At 61.3% G+C, this 27,783-nt stretch overlaps 1 protein-coding gene across 1 annotated transcript; it reads right to left on the minus strand.

Annotated features, from left to right (window-relative positions):
• OPLAH (5-oxoprolinase, ATP-hydrolysing) lies at positions 1–27,300 on the minus strand (the record flags this gene model as incomplete). Its single annotated transcript, XM_057423130.1, has 24 exons — positions 1–267; positions 422–519; positions 1,531–1,691; positions 2,232–2,389; positions 3,678–3,827; positions 4,015–4,149; positions 12,312–12,440; positions 13,230–13,414; positions 15,066–15,240; positions 15,314–15,415; positions 16,656–16,816; positions 16,932–17,083; positions 18,717–18,829; positions 20,078–20,216; positions 21,556–21,693; positions 22,226–22,396; positions 23,018–23,130; positions 23,203–23,510; positions 24,447–24,514; positions 24,607–24,745; positions 25,535–25,700; positions 26,170–26,365; positions 26,760–26,883; positions 26,953–27,300. Coding segments are annotated over 24 exons (3,815 nt in total), but the record flags the coding sequence as incomplete, so codon positions are not given.
• Between the last annotated feature and the right edge of the window lie 483 nt (positions 27,301–27,783).

Raw genomic sequence — 27,783 nt, forward strand, 5'->3', positions numbered from 1 at the left:
ATGGCCGCAGTTGTGGGGCAGCCCATGGGGTGCGCTGTGTGCCGTGGGGCAGCCCCATGGCCGCAGTTGTGGGGCAGCCCCTCAGACGCTCTCCTGCGCCCGCCGGTACTCGAAGACGCTGCCGCGCTCGGTGAAGCTGGGGGGGGGCGGTGGCACCGGGCCCCCCCCCCGGGCTCTGTCCCCGGCCCCATCCTCAGCCCCGGCCCCGGGCCCGTCCTCGGGGGCTCCGAAGCCGCCGCCACCGGGGGTCAGGAGGCGGAAAACGTCCTATGGGGGGAGCAGGGGTCAGGGGGGAAAGGGGGGGGATGGGGGGGATCTGGGTGGGGGGTTGGGGGTCCATGGGGCATCCATGGGTCTCTATGGGTTACGTCCGGGTCTCTGTGGGGGCTGGAGGTGACGTATGGGGTGTCCCCGCACTCACCCCCGGCTCCACCGACACGGAGCTCTTGCCCCCCAGGTTGAGGGTTCTCCCGTCGCGGCGCAGCAGCAGGTTCAGGCCTGGGGCACCGGGGCTGCCCCCTAAGGGAGAGATGGGGGTCAGGGGGTTATGGGGAGTCATGGGGGTTCACGGGGTGCCATTGCTGCCCCCATGGGTCCCTGCTGCTCCATGGGTGCCATTGCTGCCCCCATGGGTCCCTGCTGCTCCATGGGTGCCATTGCTGCCCCCATGGGTCCCTGCTGCTCCATGGGTGCCATTGCTGCCCCCATGGGTCCCTGCTGCTCCATGGGTGCCATTGCTGCCCCCATGGGTCCGTGCTGCTCCATGGGTGCCATTGCTGCCCCCATGGGTCCCTGCTGCTCCATGGGTGCCATTGCTGCCCCCATGGGTCCCTGCTGCTCCATGGGTGCCATTGCTGCCCCCATGGGTCCCTGCTGCTCCATGGGTGCCATTGCTGCCCCCATGGGTCCCTGCTGCTCCATGGGTGCCATTGCTGCCCCCATGGGTCCCTGCTGCTCCATGGGTGCCATTGCTGCCCCCATGGGTCCCTGCTGCTCCATGGGTGCCATTGCTGCCCCCATTGTTCCGTGCTGCTCCATGGGTGCCATTGCTGCCCCCATGGGTCCCTGCTGCTCCATGGGTGCCATTGCTGCCCCCATGGGTCCCTGCTGCTCCATGGGTGCCATTGCTGCCCCCATGGGTCCGTGCTGCTCCATGGGTGCCCCGTTGCCCCCATGGGTCCGTGCTGCTCCATGGGTGCCATTGCTGCCCCCATGGGTCCCTGCTGCTCCATGGGTGCCATTGCTGCCCCCATGGGTCCCTGCTGCTCCATGGGTGCCATTGCTGCCCCCATGGGTCCCTGCTGCTCCATGGGTGCCATTGCTGCCCCCATGGGTGCCATTGCTGCCCCCATGGGTCCCTGCTGCTCCATGGGTGCCATTGCTGCCCCCATGGGTCCGTGCTGCTCCATGGGTGCCATTGCTGCCCCCATGGGTCCCTGCTGCTCCATGGGTGCCATTGCTGCCCCCATGGGTCCGTGCTGCTCCATGGGTGCCCCGTCGCCCCCAGCCCCGCGCCCCCCGAGCTCTCACCGCAGAGCCCGTAGGGCCTCAGCACCCTCCTCTCGCTCAGCACCGCCAGCTCCAGCCGCTCCCGGAACAGCAGCTCCCGGACCAGGCCGTCCCCGCCGCGCCAGCGCCCGGCGCCTCCCGAGCCCGCCCGCAGCCCGAAGCGCTGCAGCACCACCGGGTACCTGCGGGCGGCACCGGAGCTCCAGTGCTCAGCAGCGCCCCCAGCGCCCCCTGCACCCCTGCACCCCTGCACCTGAGGGCAGCACCGGAGCTCCAGTGCTCAGCAGCGCCCCCCAGCGCCCGCAGCGCCCCCTGCACCTGCGGGCGGCACCGGAGCTCCAGTGCTCAGCAGCGCCCCCCAGCGCCCGCAGCGCCCCCTGCACTGCGGGGCATCCCCGGCAGCTCCAGTGCTCAGCAGCGCCCCCAGCGCCCCCAGCGCCCCCTGCACCCTGCACCCTGCACCTGCGGGCGGCACCGGAGCTCCAGTGCTCAGCAGCGCCCCCTGCACCCCTGCACCCCTGCACCTGCGGGCGGCACCGGAGCTCCAGTGCTCAGCAGCGCCCCCCAGCGCCCCCTGCACCTGCGGGCAGCACCGGAGCTCCAGTGCTCAGCAGCGCCCCCCAGCGCCCGCAGCGCCCCCTGCACTGCGGGGCATCCCCGGCAGCTCCAGCGCCCGCACCCCCCCCGCACCCCCGTCCCCTCCCGACCCCCCGGTCCCGCACCGCTGCTCCAGGATCTCGGGGTCGGTGATGCGGGTGTTGGTCATGTGCGTGTGCACCCCGCTGCGGCCGTGCCAGCCAGGGCCCGCCCCGGCGCCGCCCGCCACCGTCTCGTAGTACCCGGAGCGGGCAGTGCCGAAGGTGACGTTGTTCATGCAGCCCTGGGGGGCGGCGGGAGGGACCCTGAGCCCCGGCACCCTGAGCCCCAACACCCTGAGCCCCGGCACCCTGATCCCCGGCACCCTGAGCCCCAACACCCTGAGCCCCGGCACCCTGAGCCCCAACACCCTGAGCCCCGGCACCCTGAGCCCCAACACCCTGAGCCCCCTCACCCTGAGCCCCTGCACCCTGAGCCCCACCACCCTGAGCCCCGGCACCCTGAGCCCCAACACCCTGAGCCCCCTCACCCTGAGCCCCAACACCCTGAGCACCGGCACCCTGAGCCCCAACACCCTGAGCACCGGCACCCTGAGCCCGGCACCCTGAGCCCCAACACCCTGAGCCCCAACACCCTGAGCCCCGGCACCCTGAGCCCCAACACCCTGAGCCCCGGCACCCTGAGCCCCAACACCCTGAGCCCGGCACCCTGAGCCCCAACACCCTGAGCCCCGGCACCCTGAGCCCCAACACCCTGAGCCCCAACACCCTGAGCCCCAACACCCTGAGCCCCGGCACCCTGAGCCCGGCACCCTGAGCCCCAACACCCTGAGCCCCGGCACCCTGAGCCCCAAAACCCTGAGCCCCAACACCCTGAGCACCAACACCCTGAGCCCCGGCACCCTGAGCCCCAACACCCTGAGCCCGGCACCCTGGGACCTCCAAGAGCTGGGATCCTCAAGACCTCTGGCACCCCAGACCCCCAGGACCTCTGGGCCCCCTGAGAGCCCCAACCCCTGGGACCCCCATTTACCCCACTCCCGCCATTGCCCCCCGCTTCCCCATTGCCTCCCATTGCCCTTTGTCCTCCAATGCCCCCATCACCCCCATTGCCCCCATTCCCTCATTGCCCCCATCACCCCCATTGTCCTCATTGCCCCCATTCCCTCCAGTCCCTCATTGCCCCCCATTGCCCCCATTCCCTCCAGTCCCTCATTGCCCCCCATTGCCCCCATTTCCTCATTGCCCCCCATTGTCCTCATTGCCCCCATTCCTTCTGGTCCCTCATTGCCCCCCATTGCCCCCACTCCCTCCTGTCCCTCATTGCCCCCCATTGCTCCCCATTGCCCCCATTCCCTCATCACCCCCCATCACCCCATTGCCCCCATTGCCCCCATTCCCTTCTGTTCCTCATTGCCCTCCATTGCCCTCATTCTCTCTGGTCCCTCATTGCCTTTGCCCCCCATTGCCCCCATTGCCCCCATTCCCCCATTGCCCCCCATTGCTCCCCAGTGCCCCCATTCCCTCATTGCCCCCCATCGCTCCCATTGCGCCCCGGCCCCCAGCCCGTACCTGGGAGGCTGCGCACACGCCGAAGGCCTTGAAGATGACGTCCACGACGCGCTGGGAGGTGAGGACGTTGCCCCCCACCACGGCGGCCTCGGGCGAGGGGTCCAGGATGGAGCCCTTGGGGATGAGCACGCGCACGGGGGCCAGGCACCCCTGGGGGGGGGCGCAGTCAGCACCCACCGCCACCCCCCTCCGGGAGACCCGCACCCATGGGTCCCAGGGCACCCCCACAGGGGAACAGGGGCAGGACCCCCAGCTCCAAGCCCCTCGTGCCCTGGGGGGGGGCAGCACCCACAGCTCCTGCCTGGGCTCCTGTAGGGTGCATGGGGGTCCCGCGCACCTGGTTGAGGGGCAGCTCCTGCCCCACCATGCAGCGCAGGCAGTAGATGATGGCGGCCAGGGTGACGGCGCGCGGCGCGTTCCAGTTCCCCAGCACCTCGGGGCCCGTGCCCGAGAAGTCAAACACGGCGCTGCCCTGCGGCACAGAGCACACTAAGGTGCACCCAAAGCACCCCAAAACGCACCCAGGTACACCCAAAACACCCCAAAATACACCCAGGTACACCCAAAACACCCCAAAACACACACAGGTACACCCAAAACACCCCAAAAACACCGATACACCCAGGTACACCCAAAACACCCCAAAATACACCCAGGTACACCCAAAACACCCCAAAACACACCCAGGTACACCCAAAACACCCCAAAATACACCCAGGTACACCCAAAACACCCCAAAACACACACAGGTACACCCAAAACACCCCAAAACACACAAAATACACCCAAAACACCCCAAAATACACCCAGGTACACCCAAAACACCCCGAAACACACACAGGTACACCCAAAACACCCCAAAACACACACAGGTACACCCAAAACACCCCGAAACACACACAGGTACACCCAAAACACCCCGAAACACACACAGATGCACCCGAAGCACCCCAAAATACACCCAGGTACACCCAAAACACCCCGAAACACACCCAGGTACACCCAAAACACCCCAAAACACACACAGGTACACCCAAAACACCCCAAAATACACACACAGGTACACCCAAAATGCCCCCAAAATACACCCAGGTACACCCTAAACCCCCAAAACACACACAGGTACACCCAAAACACCCCAAAATACACCCAGGTACACCCAAAACACCCCAAAACACACCCAGGTACACCCAAAGCACCCCAAAACACACACAGGTACACCCAAAACACCCCAAAATACACCCAGGTACACCCAAAACACCCCGAAACACACACAGGTACACCCAAAACACCCCAAAACACACACAGATGCACCCAAAGCACCCCAAAATACACCCAGGTACACCCAAAACACCCCGAAACACACACAGGTACATCCAAAACACCCCAAAATACACCCAGGTACACCCAAAACACCCCGAAACACACACAGGTACACCCAAAACACCCCAAAACACCCCAAAACACCCCAAAACTGTCCAAAAACCGGCCCAAAACACCCCAAAACACCAGGTACACCCAAAACACCCCAAAACACACACAGGTACACCCAAAACACCCCAAAATACACCCAGGTACACCCAAAACACCCCGAAACACACACGGATGCACCCAAAGCACCCCCAAATGCACACAGGTACACCCAAAACACCCCCAAGCGCACACAGGTACACCCAAAGCACCCCAAAACACACACAGGTACACCAAAAACACACACGGATGCACCCAAAGCACCCCAAAATGCACCCAGGTACATCCAAAACACCCCCAAATGCACCCAGGTACACCCAAAACACCCCGAAACACACACGGATGCACCCGAAGCACCCCAAAAGGCACCCAGGTATACCCAAAGCACCCCAAAACACACACACGTACACCCAAAGCACCCGAAAACACACACAGGTACACCAAAACCACACACGGATGCACCCAAAGATGCACAGGGTCACCCAAAAGTGCACGGGGGCACCCAAAGCACCCCAAAATGAACACAGGTACACCCAAAACACACCCAAACACACACAGATGCACCCAAACCACACCAAAACACACACAGATGCACCCAAACCACACCAAAACACACACAGATGTACCCAAACCTCCACAAAACACACACAGATGTACCCAAACCTCCACAAAACACACACAGATGTACCCAAACCTCCACAAAACACACACAGATGTACCCAAACCTCCACAAAACACACACAGATGTACCCAAACCACCCCAAAACACACACAGATGTACCCAAACCTCCACAAAACACACACAGATGTACCCAAACCTCCACAAAACACACACAGATGTACCCAAACCTCCACAAAACACACACAGATGTACCCAAACCTCCACAAAACACACACAGATGCACCCAAACCTCCACAAAACACACACAGATGTACCCAAACCACACCAAAACACACACAGATGTACCCAAACCTCCACAAAACACACACAGATGTACCCAAACCACACCAAAACACACACAGATGTACCCAAACCTCCACAAAACACACACAGATGCACCCAAACCACACCAAAACACACACAGATGTACCCAAACCACACCAAAACACACACAGATGTACCCAAACCTCCACAAAACACACACAGATGTACCCAAACCACCCCAAAACACACACAGATGAACCCAAACCACACCAAAACACACACAGATGTACCCAAACCTCCACAAAACACACACAGATGTACCCAAACCTCCACAAAACACACACAGATGTACCCAAACCACCACAAAACACACACAGATGTACCCAAACCTCCACAAAACACACACAGATGTACCCAAACCTCCACAAAACACACACAGATGTACCCAAACCTCCACAAAACACACACAGATGTACCCAAACCACACCAAAACACACACAGATGTACCCAAACCTCCACAAAACACACACAGATGCACCCAAACCACACCAAAACACACACATCAAAACACACACAGATGTAACCAAACCACACCAAAACACACACAGATGTACCCAAACCTCCACAAAACACACACAGATGTACCCAAACCACCCCAAAACACACACAGATGTACCCAAACCTCCACAAAACACACACAGATGTACCCAAACCTCCACAAAACACACACAGATGTACCCAAACCTCCACAAAACACACACAGATGTACCCAAACCTCCACAAAACACACACAGATGCACCCAAACCTCCACAGAACACACACAGATGTACCCAAACCACACCAAAACACACACAGATGTACCCAAACCTCCACAAAACACACACAGATGTACCCAAACCACACCAAAACACACACAGATGTACCCAAACCACACCAAAACACACACAGATGTACCCAAACCTCCACAAAACACACACAGATGTACCCAAACCTCCACAAAACACACACAGATGTACCCAAACCTCCACAAAACACACACAGATGTACCCAAACCTCCACAAAACACACACAGATGTACCCAAACCTCCACAAAACACACACAGATGTACCCAAACCTCCACAAAACACACACAGATGTACCCAAACCACACCAAAACACACACAGATGTACCCAAACCTCCACAAAACACACACAGATGTACCCAAACCTCCACAAAACACACACAGATGCACCCAAACCTCCACAAAACACACACAGATGTACCCAAACCTCCACAAAACACACACAGATGTACCCAAACCTCCACAAAACACACACAGATGTACCCAAACCTCCACAAAACACACACAGATGTACCCAAACCTCCACAAAACACACACAGATGTACCCAAACCTCCACAAAACACACACAGATGCACCCAAACCTCCACAAAACACACACAGATGTACCCAAACCACACCAAAACACACACAGATGTACCCAAACCTCCACAAAACACACACAGATGTACCCAAACCACACCAAAACACACACAGATGTACCCAAACCTCCACAAAACACACACAGATGCACCCAAACCACACCAAAACACACACAGATGTACCCAAACCACACCAAAACACACACAGATGTACCCAAACCTCCACAAAACACACACAGATGTACCCAAACCACCCCAAAACACACACAGATGTACCCAAACCACACCAAAACACACACAGATGTACCCAAACCTCCACAAAACACACACAGATGTACCCAAACCTCCACAAAACACACACAGATGTACCCAAACCTCCACAAAACACACACAGATGTACCCAAACCTCCACAAAACACACACAGATGTACCCAAACCTCCACAAAACACACACAGATGTACCCAAACCTCCACAAAACACACACAGATGTACCCAAACCACACCAAAACACACACAGATGTACCCAAACCTCCACAAAACACACACAGATGTACCCAAACCACACCAAAACACACACAGATGTACCCAAACCTCCACAAAACACACACAGATGTACCCAAACCTCCACAAAACACACACAGATGTACCCAAACCACACCAAAACACACACAGATGTACCCAAACCTCCACAAACACACACAGATGTACACACAAACCTCCACAAAACACACACAGATGTACCCAAACCACACCAAAACACACACAGATGTACCCAAACCTCCACAAAACACACACAGATGTACCCAAACCTCCACAAAACACACACAGATGTACCCAAACCACACCAAAACACACACAGATGTACCCAAACCTCCACAAAACACACACAGATGTACCCAAACCACACCAAAACACACACAGATGTACCCAAACCTCCACAAAACACACACAGATGTACCCAAACCTCCACAAAACACACACAGATGTACCCAAACCTCCACAAAACACACACAGATGTACCCAAACCTCCACAAAACACACACAGATGTACCCAAACCTCCACAAAACACACACAGATGTACCCAAAACACACACAGATGTACCCAAACCTCCACAAAACACACACAGATGTACCCAAAACACACACAGAAGTACCCAAACCTCACCAAAACACACACAGATGTACCCAAACCTCCACAAAACACACACAGATGTACCCAAACCTCCACAAAACACACACAGATGTACCCAAACCACACCAAAACACACACAGATGTACCCAAACCTCCACAAAACACACACAGATGTACCCAAACCACACCAAAACACACACAGATGTACCCAAACCTCCACAAAACACACACAGATGTACCCAAACCTCCACAAAACACACACAGATGTACCCAAACCACACCAAAACACACACAGATGTACCCAAACCACACCAAAACACACACAGATGTACCCAAACCACACCAAAACACACACAGATGTACCCAAACCACACCAAAACACACACAGATGTACCCAAACCACACCAAAACACACACAGATGTACCCAAACCTCCACAAAACACACACAGATGTACCCAAACCTCCACAAAACACACACAGATGTACCCAAACCTCCACAAAACACACACAGATGTATCCAAACCACACCAAAACACACACAGATGTACCCAAACCTCCACAAAACACACACAGATGTACCCAAACCTCCACAAAACACACACAGATGTACCCAAACCTCCACAAAACACACACAGATGTACCCAAACCTCCACAAAACACACACAGATGTACCCAAACCACACCAAAACACACACAGATGTACCCAAACCTCCACAAAACACACACAGATGTACCCAAACCTCCACAAAACACACACAGATGTACCCAAACCACACCAAAACACACACAGATGTACCCAAACCTCCACAAAACACACACAGATGTACCCAAACCACACCAAAACACACACAGATGTACCCAAACCTCCACAAAACACACACAGATGCACCCAAACCCACCAAAACACACACAGATGTACCCAAACCTCCACAAAACACACACAGATGTACCCAAACCTCCACAAAACACACACAGATGTACCCAAACCTCCACAAAACACACACAGATGTACCCAAACCACACCAAAACACACACAGATGTACCCAAACCTCCACAAAACACACACAGATGTACCCAAACCTCCACAAAACACACACAGATGTACCCAAACCTCCACAAAACACACACAGATGTACCCAAACCTCCACAAAACACACACAGATGTACCCAAACCTCCACAAAACACACACAGATGTACCCAAACCTCCACAAAACACACACAGATGTACCCAAACCTCCACAAAACACACACAGATGTACCCAAACCTCCACAAAACACACACAGATGTACCCAAACCTCCACAAAACACACACAGATGTACCCAAACCACACCAAAACACACACAGATGTACCCAAACCTCCACAAAACACACACAGATGTACCCAAACCACACCAAAACACACACAGATGTACCCAAACCTCCACAAAACACACACAGATGTACCCAAACCTCCACAAAACACACACAGATGTACCCAAACCACACCAAAACACACACAGATGTACCCAAACCACACCAAAACACACACAGATGTACCCAAACCACACCAAAACACACACAGATGTACCCAAACCACACCAAAACACACACAGATGTACCCAAACCACACCAAAACACACACAGATGTACCCAAACCTCCACAAAACACACACAGATGTACCCAAACCTCCACAAAACACACACAGATGTACCCAAACCTCCACAAAACACACACAGATGTACCCAAACCACACCAAAACACACACAGATGTACCCAAACCTCCACAAAACACACACAGATATACCCAAACCTCCACAAAACACACACAGATGTACCCAAACCACACCAAAACACACACAGATGTACCCAAACCACCACAAAACACACACAGATGTACCCAAACCACACCAAAACACACACAGATGCACCCAAACCTCCACAAAACACACACAGATGTACCCAAACCACACCAAAACACACACAGATGTACCCAAACCTCCACAAAACACACACAGATGTACCCAAACCACACCAAAACACACACAGATGTACCCAAACCTCCACAAAACACACACAGATGTACCCAAACCTCCACAAAACACACACAGATGTACCCAAACCACACCAAAACACACACAGATGTACCCAAACCACACCAAAACACACACAGATGTACCCAAACCTCCACAAAACACACACAGATGTACCCAAACCTCCACAAAACACACACAGATGCACCCAAACCTCCACAAAACACACACAGATGTACCCAAACCTCCACAAAACACACACAGATGTACCCAAACCACACCAAAACACACACAGATGTACCCAAACCTCCACAAAACACACACAGATGTACCCAAACCTCCACAAAACACACACAGATGTACCCAAACCACACCAAAACACACACAGATGTACCCAAACCTCCACAAAACACACACAGATGTACCCAAACCACACCAAAACACACACAGATGTACCCAAACCACACCAAAACACACACAGATGTACCCAAACCTCCACAAAACACACACAGATGTACCCAAACCTCCACAAAACACACACAGATGCACCCAAACCACACCAAAACACACACAGATGCACCCAAACCACACCAAAACACACACAGATGTACCCAAACCACACCAAAACACACACAGATGTACCCAAACCTCCACAAAACACACACAGATGTACCCAAACCTCCACAAAACACACACAGATGTACCCAAACCACACCAAAACACACACAGATGTACCCAAACCACACCAAAACACACACAGATGTACCCAAACCTCCACAAAACACACACAGATGTACCCAAACCACACCAAAACACACACAGATGTACCCAAACCTCCACAAAACACACACAGATGTACCCAAACCACACCAAAACACACACAGATGTACCCAAACCACACCAAAACACACACAGATGTACCCAAACCACACCAAAACACACACAGATGCACCCAAACCTCCACAAAACACACACAGATGCACCCAAACCACACCAAAACACACACAGATGTACCCAAACCTCCACAAAACACACACAGATGTACCCAAACCTCCACAAAACACACACAGATGTACCCAAACCTCCACAAAACACACACAGATGTACCCAAACCTCCACAAAACACACACAGATGTACCCAAACCTCCACAAAACACACACAGATGCACCCAAACCTCCACAGAACAGCCCCAAAGTACCCCCAAAACCTGAGAAATTGAACATTGCCCTGCCCTGGGGACAGGGGCCAACCCAACCCCAACACCCCCCCCCAACCACCCCCAACCACCCCGAAACACCCCCAACCACCCCAACCCCCCCAAACCCCACAACTGCCCCAACCACCCCAAACCCATCCCAAACCCCCCAAACCCATCCCAACCACCCCCAATCCCCCCAAACACCCCCAGACACCCCCAAACCCATCTCAAACACCCCCAAACATCCCCAAAGCCCAAACACCCCCAGACACCCCCAAACCCCCCCAAACCCATCCCAAGCACCCCGAAACCCCCAAACCCCCCCAGACACCCCCAAAACCCCCAAACCACCCAAACCCCCCTCATTGCCCCAAACCACCATAAACTGCCCCAAACCCTCCATGCAAACAGCTCTGCATCGTCCCAAACCACCCCCAGCACCCCAAACCCCAAACCCCCCCCCCCGCACCTCTGGCTGCAGCCGCACTCGCAGCCGCAGGCGGCTCCCATCGTCCAGCCCGTCCTCAGCCCCCAGCTCCGCGCCCCAGAGCGCCCAGAAGGCTCGGAGCATGTCCCGAACACAGCGCTCCGCGGTGTCCTGGGGACACGTGTGTCACATGTGACATGTGTCATGTGATGTGTCACATGTGACATGTATCATGTGATGTGTGACATGTCCCGAACACAGCGCTCCGCGGTGTCCTGGGGACACGTGTGTCACATGTGACATGTGTCATGTGATGTGTGACATGTGACATGTATCATGTGACGTGTGACATGTCCCGAACACAGCGCTCCGCGGTGTCCTGGGGACACGTGTGTCACATGTGACATGTGTCATGTGATGTGTGACATGTGACATGTATCATGTGATGTGTGACATGTCCCGAACACAGCGCTCCGCGGTGTCCTGGGGACACATGTGTGTCACATGTGACATGTGTCATGTGATGTGTGACATGTCCCGAACACAGCGCTCCACGGTGTCCTGGGGGACACGTGTGTCACATGTGACATGTGTCAGGTGATGTGTGACATGTGACACGTGATGTGTGACATGTGACATGTGTCATGTCCCGAACACAGCGCTCCACTGTGTCCTGGTGGGGAACACGTGTGTGACATGTGACGTGTGACATGTGACGTGTGATGTGTGACATGTGACATGTGTCGTTCCCGAACACAGCGCTCCGTTGTGTCCTGGCGGGGAACATGTGTGTGACATGTGACAAGTGACATGTGATGTGTGTCGTGTGACATGTGATGTGTCATGTGACATGTGATGTGTCATGTCCCAAACGCAGTACTCCACTGTGTCCTGCATCAGGGACACGTGACACGTGTGTGACACGTGACGTGCGTCATGTGACACGTGTCACACCCGCACCTGGACGTGCCGCATGTAGCCCTGCACGGTGCTGAGCCCGTGCTGCCGGATCAGCGCCGTCACCAGCTCAGCGCCGGCGCGGTTGGCGGCCACCTGCGCGCGCAGGTCCGACACGTTGTCGCGCAGGTTCCGTGTCCCACTGCAGCCCGGGACCTGCCCCGGGGCGTGCAGCGCCGCGGCCACCGCTGCGGGGACAGCGCCGCGTCACCCACCGCCGGCACCGCCGCGGCCCGATCCACCACCGCGGCCCTAGCATGTCCCCAGCGTCACCACCGGGTCCCAACTACCCCATCACACCCCGACTGTCCCCACCGCACCTCCACCATCCCCACCGTGTCCCCGTCATCTCCACCATGTCCCCACCGCCCTCACTGCATCTCCGCTGTCCCACCATCCCCACCATCCCCACCGCGTCCCCGTCATCTCCACCATGTCCCCACCGCCCTCACTGCATCTCCACTGTCCCACCATCCCCACCATCCTCACCGTGTCCCCGTCATCTCCACCATGTCCCCACCGCCCTCACTGCATCTCCACTGTCCCACCATCCCCACCATCCTCACCGCGTCCCCGTCATCTCCACCATGTCCCCACCGCCCTCACTGCATCTCCACTGTCCCACCATCCCCACCATCCTCACCGTGTCCCCGTCATCTCCACCATGTCCCCACCGCCCTCACTGCATCTCCACTGTCCCACCATCCCCACCATCCTCACCGTGTCCCCGTCATCTCCACCATGTCCCCACCGCCCTCACTGCATCTCCACTGTCCCACCATCCCCACCATCCTCACCGTGCCCCCGTCATCTCCACCATGTCCCCACCGCCCTCACTGCATCTCCACTGTCCCACCATCCCCACCATCCTCACCGTGCCCCCGTCATCTCCACCATGTCCCCACCGCCCTCACTGCATCTCCACTGTCCCACCATCCCCACCATCCTCACCGTGTCCCCGTCATCTCCACCATGTCCCCACCGCCCTCACTGCATCTCCGCTGTCCCACCATCCCCACCATCCTCACCGTGTCCCCGTCATCTCCACCATGTCCCCACCGCCCTCACTGCATCTCCGCTGTCCCACCATCCCCACCATCCCCACAGTGTCCCCACCCTGCCACCACCACAACCCCCCCATCCCAATTGTGTCCTCACCGTGTCCCCACGGTCCTTTCCCCGTTATCTCTACCATGTCCCTTCCATCCCATGTCCCCGCCATCCCCACGGTATCCCCACCACGTCCCCACCATGTCCGCATCAACCTCACCACATCCCTGTCATCCTTCTACATCCCCATTGTCCCCACCGTGTCCCCACCATCCCCATTGCGTCCCCATTACATCCTCACCACATCCTCACCATGTCCCCATTGTCCCCACCGTGTCCCCACCATCCCCATTGTGTCCCCATTACATCACCACGTCTCCATTGTCCCCACCACATCCCAACCATCCCCACCACATCCCAACCATCCTCCCCACATCCCCACCATGTCCCCACCCCGTCACTATTGTTTGCACCACGTCCCCGCCACATCCCCACCACAACCCAACCACCCCCACCACATCCCCACCACATCCCCACCACATCCCAACCATCCCCACCACATCCCCACCACATCCCAACCACCCCCACCACATCCCAACCACCCCCACCACATCCCAACCATCCCAAACATATCCCCACCACATCCCAACCACCCCCACCACATCCCCACCACATCCCAACCACCCCCACCACATCCCCACCACATCCCAACCAACCCCACCACAACCCCATGTCCATCGTCCCCACCGAGTGCCCACTGTTCCCCGCACGACGCCGGCGCGGACGCACCCTCCTCCTGGAACACCCCGTCCTTGACCAGCTTGAAGGAGATGAAGACGGCTCCTTCCTCCCGCAGCGTCTTGGAGTGGGGGGGCATCGAGCCGGGGGTGCTGCCGCCGATGTCCGCGTGGTGCCCGCGGTTGGCCACGAAGAACACGGGGCTGGGGATGCCCGGCCAGAAGACCTGGGGCAGCGCCGGGGGTGAGCGCGGTGGTCCCGGGGGGGTCCTGGCGCCGCCGGGGGGGGCCCCCGCTCACCGGGGTGATGACGGTGAGGTCGGGCAGGTGGCTGCCCCCCGCACACGGGTGGTTGCTCAGGATCACGTCCCCGTCCCGCAGGTCCTCACCCAGGTTCCGGATCTGTTGCGGCACCTCCAAGGGCTCAGCGTGTCCCAGGAGCAGCACGGCACTGCCACCGTGTCCTCACCATCCCCATAGCATCCCCATAGCATCCCGATAGCATCCCCATAGCATCCCCACCAGCAACATGGCACTGCCACCGTGTCCTCACCATCCCCATAGCATCCCTATAGCATCCCCATAGCATCCCCACCAGCAACATGGCACTGCCACCGTGTCCTCACCATCCCCATAGCATCCCCATAGCATCCCCACCAGCAATACGGCACTGCCACCGTGTCCTCACCATCCCCACCATCCCCACAGCATCCCCACCAGCAACACGGCACCACCACCATGTCCTCACCATCCCCATAGCATCCCCATAGCATCCCCACCAGCAATACAGCACTGGCACTGTGTCCTCACCATCCCCATAGCATCCCCACCGTGTCTCCACCAGCAGCACGGCACTCCCATCCCCACCATGTCCTCACCACCACGTCCTCCCCATCCCCGCCACATTTCCAGCTCCCCAGGGTGCTTCTGGCTTCATGGGATCCCAATCAGCTGCCTGGGGTCCCACCACTTCCTTGGGGTCCACCAGCTCCTTGGGGTCCCACCACTTCCTTGGGGTCCCACCACTTCCTTGGGGTCCCACCAGCTCCTTGGGGTCCCACCACTTCCTTGGGGTCCCACCAGCTCCTTGGGGTCCCACCAGCTCTTTGGGGTCCCACCACTTCCTTGGGGTCCCACCAGCTCCTTGGGGTCCCACCACTTCCTTGGGGTCCCACCAGCTCCTTGGGGTCCCACCACTCCCTTGGGGTCCCACCACTTCCTTGGGGTCCCACCACTCCCTTGGGGTCCCACCAGCTCCTTGGGGTCCCACCACTCCCTTGGGGTCCCACCACTTCCTTGGGGTCCCACCACTCCCTTGGGGTCCCACCACTTCCTTGGGGTCCCACCACTTCCTTGGGGTCCCACCACTCCCTTGGGGTCCCACCACTTCCTTGGGGTCCCACCACTTCCTTGGGGTCCCACCACTTCCTTGGGGTCCCACCACTCCCTTGGGGTCCCACCACTCCCTTGGGGTCCCACCACTCCCTTGGGGTCCCGCCATCTCCCCAGGGACTCCAAAGCTCTTTGGGGTCCTCCTGGCTCCCTGGTGTCCCCACCATCTCCCCAGGGCCCCCATTGGCTCCCCGGGCTCCTTCTGCCTCCGCGAGGTCCTGCCATGTCCCTGCTGTCCCGGAGCCCCTGCCTGGAACTGGACGGCCTCCTGCATGGCGCCGAGGTGCACGGGGATGTGGGGCGCGTTGGACACGAGCCCCCCATCCGGCCCGAAGAGCGCGCAGGAGAAGTCCAGGCGCTCCTTGATGTTGGTGGAGATGGCCGTGCGCTGCAGGATGCGGCCCATCTGCTCTGCGGGGGACACGGGACCCTCGGGAGCCGGCTCCTGCCCCATAGAGCCCCACGGAGCCCTGTCGGCCCCACACTAACCCCCCCCCCCCAGCCCCACACCGCCCCTGCCCCACACCTGCGATGCTCATGAAACGGTGGGAGAAGATGGAGAGCTGCACGGGGTCGAGCTGGGGGCCGATGGGGCGTGGGGCCACCGACCCCACGGCGATGGAGATGTCCCCGACGCGGGTGATGCTGGCGGTGCAGCCCGGTTCCACCACGATGGTGCTGCGGGAGGCTGAGGGTCAGCGGCTGCCCCGGGTCCCCACCACCTCCTTGGGGTTCTCCTGAGGTCCCAGCAGCTCCCCAGGGTTCCACCATGGCTGTCCCCATGGCTCCTTGGGGTCCCACCACCTCCCTGGGGTCCCACCACCTCTCCAGGGTCCCACCAGCTCCTTGGGGTCCCCACTGCCCCCTGGGATCCTTCTGGCTTCTGAAGGTCCCCACCAGCTCCTTGGTCCCCACTGCCCCCTGGGGTCCCACCATCCCTCAGGGTCCCCAGTGTCTCCCTGGGGTTCCCATGAGCTCCTTGGGGATCCTGCTGTCCCCCCATGATCCTGCTGTCCCCCCATGGTCCTGCTGTTCCCCCATGATCCTGCTGTCCCCACAGTCCTGCTGTCCCCCCATGATCCTGCTGTCCCCCCATGATCCTGCTGTCCCCCCATGATCCTGCTGTCCCCACAGTCCTGCTGTCCCCCCCGATCCTGCTGTCCCCACAGTCCTGCTGTTCCCCCATGATCCTGCTGTCCCCACAGTCCTGCTGTCCCCCCATGATCCTGCTGTCCCCCCACGATCCTGCTGTCCCCCCATGATCCTGCTGTCCCCACAGTCCTGCTGTCCCCCCACGATCCTGCTGTCCCCACAGTCCTGCTGTTCCCCCATGATCCTGCTGTCCCCACAGTCCTGCTGTCCCCCCATGATCCTGCTGATCCTGCTGTCCCCCAGTCCTGCTGTGTCCTGCTGTCCCCACAGTCCTGCTGTCCCCCATGATCCTGCTGTCCCCCCATGATCCTGCTGTCCCCTGATCCTGCTGTCCCCCCATGATCCTGCTGTCCCCTGCTGTCCTGCTGTCCCCCCCGGTCCTGCTGATCCTGCTGTCCCCCCATGATCCTGCTGTCCCCCCACGGTCCTGCTGTCCCCCCACGGTCCTGCTGTCCCCCATGATCCTGCTGTCCCCCCACGATCCTGCTGTCCCCCCACGGTCCTGCTGTCCCCCCACGGTCCTGCTGTCCCCCATGATCCTGCTGTCCCCCCATCCTGCTGTCCCCCCACGATCCTGCTGTCCCCCATCCTGCTGTCCCCACATCCTGCTGTCCCCCCACGGTCCTGCTGTCCCCCCACGCTCCTGCTGTCCCCCCATGATCCTGCTGTCCCCACAGTCCTGCTGTCCCCCCACGATCCTGCTGTCCCCACAGTCCTGCTGTCCCCCCACGATCCTGCTGTCCCCCCATGATCCTGCTGTCCCCCATGATCCTGCTGTCCCCACAGTCCTGCTGTCCCCACACAGTCCTGCTGTCCCCCCATGATCCTGCTGTCCCCCCATGATCCTGCTGTCCCCATGATCCTGCTGTCCCCCCATGATCCTGCTGTTCCCCCATGGTCCTGCTGTCCCCCCACGGTCCTGCTGTCCCCCATGATGATCCTGCTGTCCCCCCATGATCCTGCTGTTCCCCCATGGTCCTGCTGTCCCCCCACGGTCCTGCTGTCCCCATGATCCTGCTGTCCCCCCATGATCCTGCTGTCCCCATGATCCTGCTGTCCCCCCATGATCCTGCTGTCCCCATGATCCTGCTGTCCCCCCACGATCCTGCTGTCCCCCCACGGTCCCCTGGGGTCCCGTTTGTCCCCCCGGGGTCCCCACCTGTTGTTGTCGATGATGATGGCTGGCCCGGGGATGCTGTGGTCAGAGGCCAGCGCCTGCAGCAGGAACACGGGGGTGTCCATGTACCCCTCCTCGAAGTAGCACCGCGTCACCTGCGGGACCCCCCCAGCACGTCACCACTGGGACACCCCTGGCTCCCGGGGTCGCCCTGACCCTCCTGGAGCCCTCTATCCCCCACGGCCTCCCCCATTCCCCCCATCCTTCTCCCTTGTCCCCCTGTTCTTTGTCCCCCCCCTTCCCTCCCTGTTCTCCTCTGTTCCCCCCTTCCCTCCCTGTCGCCCCCTGTCCCCCCCAGTCCTCCTCTTTCCCCCAGGCTCCCCTGTTGCCCCGGTCACCCCCATCCCCCTTGTTTCCCCCCGTCCTTCCTGTCCCCCGTTTCCCCCCTTGCCCCCTTCTCCCCTCCAATCTCTTTGGTCTCCCTTGTCCCCTCCATCCCCTCGCCCCCCTTGTCCCCTCCATCCCCCTGCCCCCCCTTGTCCCCTCCATCCCCCTGCCCCCCCTTGTCCCCTCCATCCCCCTGCCCCCCCTTGTCCCCCCCATCCCCCTGCCCCCCCTTGTCCCCTCCATCCCCCTGCAGCCCCTGTCCCCCCCCACCGCCCTGCCCCCTCCTCCCCTTCCCCCTGCCCCCCCTTGTCCCCTCCATCCCCCTGCCCCCCCTTGTCCCCCCATCCCCCTGCCCCCCCTTGTCCCCTCCATCCCCCTGCAGCCCCTGGGCCCCCCCATCCCCCTGCCCCCCCCTCCCCGTCCCCCTGCCCCCCCTTGTCCCCTCCATCCCCCTGCCCCCCCCTCCCCTCCCCGTCCCCCTGCCCCCCTTGTCCCCTCCATCCCCCTGCCCCCCCCTCCCCTCCCCGTCCCCCTGCCCCCCTTGTCCCCTCCCTCCCCCTGCCCCAGTTCCCCTCCCCATCCCCCTGCCCCCCTTGTCCCCTCCATCCCCCTGCCCCCCCGTCCCCTCCATCCCCCTGCCCCCCCCTCCCCTCCCCGTCCCCCTGCCCCCCTTGTCCCCTCCATCCCCCTGCCCCCCCGTCCCCTCCCCGTCCCCCTGCCCCCCCTTGTCCCCTCCATCCCCCTGCCCCAGTTCCCCTCCCCATCCCCCTGCCCCCCTTGTCCCCTCCATCCCCCTGCCCCCCCCGTCCCCCTCCCCCCTGCCCCCCCTCCCCTCCCCGTCCCCCTGCCCCCCTTGTCCCCTCCATCCCCCTGCCCCCCCCTCCCCTCCCCGTCCCCCTGCCCCCCCTTGTCCCCTCCATCCCCCTGCCCCCCCCGTCCCCCTCCATCCCCCTGCCCCAGTTCCCCTCCCCGTCCCCCCGCACCCCCTTTCCCCCCCCCGTTCCCCCCGTCCCCACCGTCTCCACGGGGGGGGGCTCCCCGCTGGGGCTCAGGGGGCTTCGGGCGCTGCTGCCGCTGGAGCCGGTGCCGCGCACCCGGACGTCATCCACGAGCACGGCCCGGTCCGGGATCGTGAACCCGAACTCCAGCCGGTACCTGCGGGGGGCGCAGCTGGGACGGGACCGGCACCGGCACCGGCACCGGCCCGGGGAGGAACGGGATCGGCTGCCGGGATCAGGGACTGGGACTTGAGATGGGAACCGTGGCTCTGGGGTGGGGATCACGGCACTGGGGTGGGGATCACGGCACTGGGATGGGGATCACGGCACTGGGATGGGGATCACGGCACTGGGACGGGGATCACGGCACTGGGATGGGGGTCACGGCACTGGGATGGGGATCACGGCACTGGGATGGGGATCACGGCACTGGGACAAGGATCTTGGCTCTGGGATGGGGATCACGGCACTGGGATGGGGATCACGGCACTGGGACAAGGATCTTGGCTCTGGGATGGGGATCACGGCACTGGGATGGGGATCACGGCACTGGGCTGGGGATCACGGCACTGGGATGGGGATCACGGCACTGGGACGGGGATCACGGCACTGGGATGGGGATCACGGCACTGGGATGGGGATCACGGCACTGGGATGGGGATCACGGCACTGGGATGGGGATCACGGCACTGGGATGGGGATCACGGCACTGGGATGGGGATCTTGGCACTGGGATGGGGATCACGGCACTGGGACGGGGATCACGGCACTGGGATGGGGATCTTGGCACTGGGACGGGGATCTTGGCCCTGGGCTGGGGATCACGGCACTGGGCTGGGGATCACGGCACTGGGCTGGGGATCTTGGCACTGGGATGGGGATCATGGCACTGGGACAAGGATCTTGGCTCTGGGATGGGGATCACAGCACTGGGACAGGGATCTTGGCACTGGGCTGGGGATCACGGCACTGGGATGGGGATCACGGCACTGGGATGGGGATCACGGCACTGGGCTGGGGATCACGGCACTGGGACGGGGATCACGGCACTGGGACGGGGATCACGGCACTGGGACGGGGATCACGGCACTGGGCTGGGGATCACGGCACTGGGACGGGGATCATGGCACTGGGATGGGGATCTTGGCCCTGGGACGGGGATCACGGCACTGGGACGGGGATCTTGGCACTGGGCTGGGGATCACGGCACTGGGATGGGGATCATGGCACTGGGACGGGGATCACGGCACTGGGACGGGGATCACAGCACTGGGATGGGGATCTTGGCACTGGGATGGGGATCACGGCACTGGGACGGGGATCACGGCCCTGGGATGGGGATCACGGCACTGGGACGGGGATCTTGGCACTGGGACAGGGATCACGGCACTGGGATGGGGATCACGGCACTGGGACGGGGATCACGGCACTGGGATGGGGATCACGGCACTGGGACAGGGATCTTGGCACTGGGCTGGGTCCCGCTCGGGCCGCACCGGCTGGTGAAGGCGCTGAGGAAGTCCCCGGCGCGGCAGGAGCCGGCGGTGGCCGGGTGCCCCTTGGCCGAGCACATGAGGGCGCAGTCGGTGCCTTCATAGCGCAGGTGTAGGAAGGATTCCGTGCGGATCTGCTCCCTGCGGCACAGCCCCGGCACCCCTCGTCACCCCTCTCCAGCTCTGCCCCTGTCACCCCCGGCCCCGGCCCTGTCCCCCTGCCACCATTGCCATTGCTCCATCGCATTCCCATTCCATCCCTATCCCATCCCTATGTCCATCTCCGTCCCATCCCATCTCCATTCACCTCAATCCCATCCCCTTGTTCCCATCTAACCCATCTCCATCCCGTTCGATTCCCATCTCCATCCCCATCTGATCCCTTCCCCATGAACTCAGCCTCGTCCCCTCCTCCATCCCATCCCTGGCTCCAGTCATTCCCATCCCATCTCCATCCCCATATCCCTATCTCATCCACATATACCTATCTCATCCCCATATCCTCATCGTATCCCACCCCATCTCCATCTCATCCCCATGCCATGCTCCCATTCCCAGGTCCATCTTCATCCATCTCCACCGATCCCAAACTCCATCCATCCCATCCCCATCCCTTTATCTCCATATCCCCATGCTGTCCCCCTGTCCCCCCGTGCCCAGTGCCCATGCTCACAGGCTGAAGCCCTGCTCCTGCAGCACATCCCGGCATTCCTGCTCCAGCTCCTGGATGCGCCGGTCCAGGTGTGGGAAGGAGTCGGGAGCGTAGGGAAGGGCACAGGGAGCCTGTGCCTCGTGCACCACATCCGCCAGCGCCAGCCCCACGGCAGACAGCAGCCCGCTGTGCCTGGGGGACATGGGATATGGCACCCCAAAGCCACCCACAGCATCCCAAACCCGTCCAGAGCACCCCGCTGTGCCTGGGGGGCACCACAAAACAGAGCCTTAGGGACCCCAAAACAGAGCCAGAGCAGCCCATTGTGCCTGGAGGGCAGGGGGACATGGGACCCCAAAACAGCCATAGAACCCTGTTGTGCCTGCATGGGGACATGGAACCCCAAAACATGGCCATGGGCGCCCCAAAAGCAGCCATGGCCACCTTACTGTGCCTGCATGGGGACATGGGACTGGGACATGGGGATATGGGAAATAGCACCCCAAAACAAGCCAGAGCACCCCACTGTGCCTGGGCATGGGGACACAGGACATGGGGACCCCAAAACAGAGCAATGGTCTCCACCTTGGGAAACCAGGACCCCACAAACCCCATCTCCATAGGGATCCAGGAGCCCCCCAACCCCATCTCCATAGGGACCCCCCACCCCTTCTCCATGTGGAACCAGAACACCCCAACCCATCTCCATGGGGCACCAGGACCCTCCAATCCCACCCAGCCACCTGGGGACCGGGGACATCCCAACCCCCCCGTGTCACCCAGTGGGGGTTCTCCACCCCCCCCAGGGGGTACCTGTGGATGAAGACACGGCTCATGCCAAGGGCGCGGGCAATGGCACACGCGTGCTGCCCCCCGGCGCCCCCGAAACACGCCAGCACGTGCCGGGCAGTGTCATGGCCTCGGGCCTGGGAGGGACACAGAGCCCATGGTGACACCGGGAACCCTGGGAACCCCCAACACCCCCCATGGCCACCAACCTGCGTGAGGGCGCGGATGGGCCGGCACATGGCTTCATTGGCCACACGCACGAAGCCCATGGCCACCTCCTCCACTGACAGGGGCTGTGGGGCACTGGGGGTGGCGGGGGCACTGGTGGCACTGGTGCCGGTGTCACCGGCGGTGCTGGCGGTGAAGGCGGCGATGTCGGCGGCCATGGCTTGGAACGCCTGTGCCACCGTGTCCCGGCACAGGGGCTGGTCCTCGCCGGGGCCAAAGATCCGTGGGAAGTACTCAGGAAGGAGGCGGCCAAGGCAGAGGTTGGCATCAGTGATGGTCAATGGACCCCCTAAACCATGATGGCGGTAGTCAGTGGTTACCCTAAACTGTGATGGGGATGGTCAATGGACCCCCTAAACCATGATGGCGGTAGTCAGTGGTTACCCTAAACTGTGATGGGGATGGTCAATGGAAACCCTAAACCATGATGGTGGTAGTCAGTGGATACCCTAAACCATGATGGGGATGGTCAATGGACCCCCTAAACCATGATGGTGGTAGTCAGTGGATACCCCAAACCGTGATGGGGAGGGTCAATGGACCCCCTAAACCATGATGGCGGTAGTCAGTGGTTACCCTAAACTGTGATGGGGATGGTGAATGGAAACCCTAAACCATGATGGTGGTAGTCAGTGGATACCCTAAACCGTGATGGGGAGGGTCAATGGACCCCCTAAACCATGATGGCGGTAGTCAGTGGTTACCCTAAACTGTGATGGGGATGGTCAATGGAAACCCTAAACCATGATGGTGGTAGTCAGTGGATACCCTAAACCATGATGGGGATGGTCAATGGACCCCCTAAACCATGATGGCGGTAGTCAGTGGTTACCCTAAACTGTGATGGGGATGGTCAATGGAAACCCTAAACCAAGATGGTGGTAGTCAGTGGATACCCTAAACCATGATGGGGATGGTCAATGGACCCCCTAAACCATGATGGTGGTAGTCAGTGGATACCCTAAACCATGATGGGGATGGTCAATGGACCCCCTAAACCATGATGGCGGTAGTCAGTGGATACCCTAAACCATGATGGGGATGGTCAACGGACATGATGGGGATGGTCAATGGTCCCTCTAAACGTTGATGGTGGTCAATGGACCCCCTAAACCACAATGGTGATGGGTGGCGAGCACAGCACTGGCCGCATCCCCTCCCAATCCCATCCTCATCCTTTCCCCTGCCCAGCCGATTCCCATCCCCATGTCCCCACGACGCTCACCCTTGCGGTAACACGCGGGGCCGGGGTGGGCACCGGCTGACTCAGGGCCAACCACGTAGAGCCCAGACCTGAAGAGGAGACACAAGGAGGCAGCTCCACCAAACCAGGCTCGTCCATGGCCACGTCCACGGCACTCATGGGCGCTGGGGCTGGCACCCACCTGAAGAAGAGCCGGGAGCCGCCGCCGGCCGCCACCGTGTTGATGTCGAGCTGCGGCGCCTGGATGGTGACACCGGCTGTGGTGGCCTCGAAGACGTGCTCGTACTCACCGGCATAGCGGCTGACGTCGGTGGAGGTGCCTGCGGAGGGAGCAGCATGGAACCATGGAGCCAGGGAACCATGGAGGCACGGGGTCAGCCAGCTTGGAAGAGACCTTGAAGCTCGCCCAGTCCAACCGTTCCCAGCACTGCCGAGGCCACCACTAACCCATGTCCCCAGGTGCCAACATCTTCTCCATCTGACCCCCCCAGGTCCCTCAGCCCTTCCCCATCACCCCTGTGCTCCAGGCCCTGCTCCAGCTCCATTCCCTTCTCCGGCCCCACTCCAGCCCCTCAAGGTCTCTCTTGCAGTGAGGGGCCCGGAGCCGAGCACAGGATCCCAGGTGCGGCCTCCCCGGTGCCCGGTGCAGGGGCTCAACCCCTGCCCTGGCCCCGCTGCCGCCCTGGTGCTGCTCCAGCCAGGATGTATTTGCCGTGGGCGCAGCCTGCTCACGTTCAGCTCCACCACCCCAGGCCCTGTTCCATGAGCAGTTTCCGGCCACTCTTCCCTAGGATTTAGTGTTCCCTGGGGCTGTTGTGGCCCGAGGGCAGGACCCGGCACTTGGCACTTTGCCTGTTGACCTTCATCCCATGGCCTCACCCCACGGATCCCGCCCGGGCAGATCCCTCTGGAGATGCTCCCACCCAGCCTGGTGCCACCTCAGGTGCCCCGATCCCCTCACCCATCAATGGAGGCACTGAACAACACCGAGGCCCGAGGGACAGCGCCAGTGACCGTCCCCACCGCGGGTGACACCGCGCAGCACCCTTGGGGCTCTTTGCCCACCCTGTCCCATGGTGGCCCCCACGGGTGCCGGTGCATGGGCTCACCTCCCATGTCAAAGCCTATGACGGGTGTGCCGTCACCGTGGTCGTACGTGGTCATGGCATAGCCAACAACGCCGCCGGCCGGGCCCGACAGGATGGAGCTGGCACCGGAGAACTTCTCCATCGGCGTGAGGCCCCCATCCGAGCGCATGAACAGCACCGGCACCCCCTGCGCAGGGGGGCATGGGTGGTGTGGGTGCCCATAGGGTGGGATGGGGTCTCATAGGGTGTCATGAGGGGAAGGGGGGTCCCAATTGGATGGGTACCCATGGAGGCATGATGGGTAATAGGTGTCCGTAGTGCACATGTGCCCACGGGGGGTCGCAGTGTAACGGACGCTTATGGGGAGTGAGGGGTGCCACGGAGGGTGGGATGGGTGCCAGTGAAGTGGTCACGGTGGGATGGGTGCCACTGGGGAGGTCCCAACTGGATAGATGTCTATGGAGGTGTGATGGGTAACGGGTGCTCATGGCAGAGTCCCGATGTGATGGGTGCCCATGGAGAGGTCGCAGGGTGATGGGTGCCCATGGAGGGGTGTTACAGGGTGCCTAGGGCAGTGCTGGGTGTCCCAGGGGGGTATCAGAGGGCGGTGTTCGGGGGTGTCCTGGGCGGTCCCGGGGGAGTCCCTGTGCCCTCACCTGCAGGCGGTGCCGGAAGCCGGCGCGGAAGCCGTGCAGGTACCGCTGGATGCAGGGGCTCAGGTAGGCATCGGCGCAGGCGGTGAAGCCGCGCGGCACCGCGCGCACCATGGGCGCCACGGCCGAGGACAGCGACACGTGCTCGAAGCCCAGCTCCCGCGCCAGCGCCGCCACTCGCTGCTCATGGCCCGGCCACCTGCGGGGACCGCGATGGGCACCGGGGACGCCCCAGAACCCACCAGAGCCTCCCGAACCCCAATGGGAGCCCCAAAACCTCACCAGTACCCACCGGGAGCCCCCAGAACCCAACCAGAACCACCCCAATGCCCACCAGAGACCCAACCGGGAACCCCAAACCATCCCAGGGCTCCCCAAAACCCCAGTGGGGACCCCAAACCCCACCCACTGGAACCCCCAGAACCTAACAGAGCCCCGCAAACCGCACCAGGAACTCACCAAACCCCAACGGGACCCCCAAAAATCCTCCTGCCCCCGGGCCCTGAAAGCTCACCAGGGATCCCCCCAAACCCACCAGGGCCCCCCCAAACACCACTGGGCCCCTCAGCCCCCCCGGGGCTCCCCCGCCTCACGCGTAGGAGTGCAGCAGCAGCACGGCCAGGCTGCGGATGCCGCGGTCCCGCACCCCCTCCAGCTCCCGCCGCAGCGCCGAGAGCTCCAGCGGCCGCTGCAGCACCAGCGACACCCCCATGGATCCTGGGAACAGCAGGGGCCGGGTGAGGGGGGGCCCCGCGCCGGGACCGCCCCCCCGGGGCCTGGCCGTACCTTGGAGCACCGGGAGCGACTCTGTGCCCGGGAGGCGGCAGCGCGGCTGGAGCGGGATGAGCCGCTCGTCCACCTCGATCACCTCCTCGTACAGCACCTCGGGCACCGCCACCGCCTGCGGGACACGGGGTGGCACCGGGGCCGAGGGAGCGACAGGGACACGGGGTGGCACCGGCGGCACCGGGGCCGAGGGAGCGACAGGGACACGGGGTGGCACCGGCGGCACCGGGGCCGAGGGAGGGACAGGGACACGGGGTGGCACCGGGGCCGAGGGAGCGACAGGGACACGGGGTGGCACCGGCGGCACCGGGGCCGAGGGAGCGACAGGGACACGGGGTGGTATCGGGGCTACCGCAGCGCCCACCGCGACCGAGGGAGGGACAGGGACACGGGGTGGCACCGGGACCGAGGGAGGGACAGGGACACGGGGTGGCACCGGGGCCGAGGGAGGGACAGGGACACGGGGTGGTATCGGGGCTACCGCAGCGCCCACCGCGACCGAGGGAGGGACAGGGACACGGCGTGGCACCGGGACCGAGGGAGGGACAGGGACACGGGGTGGCACCGGGGACCACCGCGGCCGAGGAACGTGCCGGGGGCAGCCGGGTCCCGGCCGGTGCTGGCTTGAAGCCAGCGGCGCTCATGGGACACGGGGACTCGGCGCCACGAGCAGCATCAGAGCCGCAGCACCCAGCACCAGCAGCAGCGCCAGCAGCACCCAGCACCAGCAGCAGCGCCAGCAGCACCCAGCACCAGCACCAAGGGCGTCCGCGGAGGGCAGAGGACACACCGTGGGCACACGGGGACGCGCCAGCACTGGGGTCACACGGG

This window comes from Pezoporus wallicus, unplaced genomic scaffold (genome assembly GCF_028554395.1).
Source record: "Pezoporus wallicus isolate ANWC-B61680 ecotype Strahan unplaced genomic scaffold, APGP_CSIRO_Pwel_v1 contig_8549, whole genome shotgun sequence".
Classification (NCBI taxonomy): domain Eukaryota; kingdom Metazoa; phylum Chordata; class Aves; order Psittaciformes; family Psittacidae; genus Pezoporus; species Pezoporus wallicus.